Source organism: Gavialis gangeticus, unplaced genomic scaffold (genome assembly GCF_001723915.1).
Source record: "Gavialis gangeticus isolate Ggan-Ray unplaced genomic scaffold, GavGan_comp1, whole genome shotgun sequence".
Lineage (NCBI taxonomy): Eukaryota > Metazoa > Chordata > Crocodylia > Gavialidae > Gavialis > Gavialis gangeticus.
In genome coordinates this window covers 6,268,394-6,271,219 of record NW_017728980.1, presented here as the reverse complement: position 1 = coordinate 6,271,219, position 2,826 = coordinate 6,268,394, and the positions used below count along the sequence as shown (strand labels likewise).

General features: G+C 51.3%; 1 protein-coding gene across 1 annotated transcript in view; it reads left to right on the top strand.

The window, feature by feature from the left end:
• The first annotated feature begins 81 nt into the window (after nt 1-81).
• Nucleotides 82-2,826, top strand: part of ADAMTS8 (ADAM metallopeptidase with thrombospondin type 1 motif 8) — a 19,585-nt gene continuing 16,840 nt past the window's right edge. The window contains exons 1-3 of the mRNA XM_019509447.1: nt 82-358; nt 1,283-1,415; nt 2,057-2,224. Coding sequence (XP_019364992.1) covers nt 137-358; nt 1,283-1,415; nt 2,057-2,224 — 523 coding nt within the window. The 5' untranslated portion in view covers nt 82-136. The remainder of the gene's footprint in view (nt 359-1,282; nt 1,416-2,056; nt 2,225-2,826) is intronic.

Here is a 2,826-nt window from a genome sequence, read left to right as displayed (position 1 = left end):
GTAGTGGTCTCCTGAAGGGAACAGAGGGTGGAAGCCTTCATGACATGCATTTGGGACCCTGAAGTTTCCTGTCCAAAAGACATAACCTTTGTTTGCCTGTGCACTTTTGTCCTTGCAGAATCACATCCTGACCCTGATGGCTATGGCTGCTTGGATCTACAAGCACCCCAGCCTAAAGAACTCCATCAACCTCGTGGTGGTGAAGGTGCTGATTATCGAAGATGAGAAGCTCGGGCCAGAAGTGTCGGATAATGGAGGGCTCACACTCCGCAACTTCTGCAACTGGCAGCAGAGCTTCAACCCTGCTAGCGACCGTCACCCAGAGCATTTTGACACGGCCATCCTGCTGACGAGACAGGTTTGCAGCTGAGCCACCTAAATCAATGCAGGGCCTAGCCTGAGTGGGGCCTGGAGCAGAGATCAAGCAGAATTGTGTTCATCAAACCCATCATCCTTATTTGTGTTATAGCAGGCCCCTGGGGGAGGACATCCACTGAACTAGGTGCTTAGCATTCAAATAATAAAAAGTGGTTCCTGTCCAGACAGCTTGTCGTTTATACAGACAAAGCAGATTAGGGAACGACTGTTATCCCCATGTCGATAATGAGAATGGAGAAGTGCAGTGATTTGCCCAAGGAAACAGGGAGCCTGGAGCCCGGATGGGAATGTCAGAAGTATTCCCTGGTTCCCACCAGTGCATTGCCCACTGAGCCACTCTTTTTCTCCATGAAATGTCTTCTGGCTGATCCATCATCAGGCATCCAGCAAAGGTGTCTCTGGAGAAAGGGAGGAGATGAAAATGGCTTGGATCTGAATTATTCCAAAACAACAAGTTTCAGAAAGGCTAACAAGAGAGGAGACTACTTGTTCTATTAATCATTAATCACTAAAGTCAATGAATAAGTCACCACTGGGCTTATTTGTTATCATATCACAAATTCTGGAAAAGGAGAGAGGGCAAAGCTCTGGGAGTTGGTTTGTCTGCGGCTCAAGCACAAAGGAGCTTGGCAGGTTGGGCTGGGAACCTGGCAGTGCTATCCCTTGGCAGGAAGGTGCAGAAGGAGGCTGCTTTGGCATATTCTGCAGCACAACACAAGTTGTCCTGCAAGGAGAAGCTAGGAGTGGGATCAGGCACTGGGTTTCCAACCTTCCCACTGAGAGGTGTGCAAACTGAATGACAGGGACATCCCAGTAGTGCTATGAGCCCGTGTCACAGGGAGAGGAATCACATTGGGTCCCTGCTCTCTTATCTTATGTCTTCTGATGCTCTCTTCAAACACAGGATTTCTGTGGGCACCAGAGCTGTGACACTCTGGGTGTAGCTGACATCGGCACCATGTGCGACCCCAAAAAAAGCTGCTCTGTGATCGAAGATGAGGGCCTCCAAGCTGCCTACACCCTGGCTCATGAACTAGGTAACTCCTTTATCACTTGTGTGTGAGGGATAGTCAATAGGCCTGCACAAAGTGCCTAGTATTTGCTTTGGATTTGGCCAGTTCGGGGGACAGTGATTCAATTCAGTGCTTCAAATCACTGTCCCAAATCGATTTGGCCGAATCTGATTCGGAGATTGCGAATCTCCAGATTGCACAGGCCCTATCCCCCACTTGCTCTCCCCATCCGCACCAGCTCCCAGCACTTTGGAAAAAAAAACCTGGACTCACCAGGTGCTGCTGGGCGGGGGGCAATCCCCGCTGCTCCCCACTGGCCCACGCCGCGTGGGGGCTCTGCACAAGCCCCCATCCCCACCATGGCTGCCCTGCCCGCCCCAGTTCCGGCCCTTTAAGAAAAACAAAAACCAAAAAAGCCCCCACTCACCAGTTCCTGCCCGGCAGGGGGCAATCCCCACTGCCCCCCACTGCCCTGCGCCAAATGGGGGGCTCTGCACGAGCCTCCCGAAGCCCCGAGCTTTTATTGGGCCAACTGTATAGTTGGGATAGAGTTAGATGAACTGAAATGCAAGACTTTTTTGATGAGGTCTGAGAGGGAGCTTGGAAGTGGAGGGGGCAGGGAAGACAATGAGCTGCTAATGTTCAGGCTGCCTCTCATATTCCAGGTCACGTATTCAGCATGCCCCATGATGACTCCAAGACCTGTGAGCGACTTTTTGGGCCTCTGGGCAAACATCACATGATGGCTCCTCTCTTTGTTCACTTGAACAAGACTCTGCCGTGGTCCCCCTGTAGCGCCATGTACATCACAGAGTTTCTAGATGGAGGACATGGTAAGAATCACCTCGGTACTCGCGGGATGCCTGGGGTTGATCCAAACCACTGCCACGCATGCTGGAAATGGTCATTCTGGGACCGACTTCCCAGCACCCAGCAGACTTGGGCACTCGTGAAAATCCCACTAAGCAGTCCTTTCACCTCTAGTCATGTAAACCTGGCCCCAGGTTTTCATGTATGGTCATCAGGCTTCCATTCCCTGCCCTCATAATGTGTGGTGGGCTGTCATGCACCATTGCCGCCCTGCTCCCATTCAGCTGTGTAGACAGGCTTAATATGCTATTAGGCTATATCTCCATGGCAAACTGATCATGCAGACTGGGGTACTGTTTTTCTCACAAACGATTCATCACAGCCACTATGGACTTGAGCATTACCAGAGGGTCTTCCTTGCTGTGCATCTTCCCTTAACTTCCCCTGCCAAAATATCTGGGTCAAAACCCATGGCAAAAAAGGTACAAGGGACGCAATCATGGGGGTCTACTACAGACCTCCTAGCCAGGATCAAGAGCTTGACCAGGAATTCACCAGGGAACTGGCTGAGGCCGCACGCTTCCAGTGCATGGTGGTCGTGGAAGATTTCAACTACCTGATATCT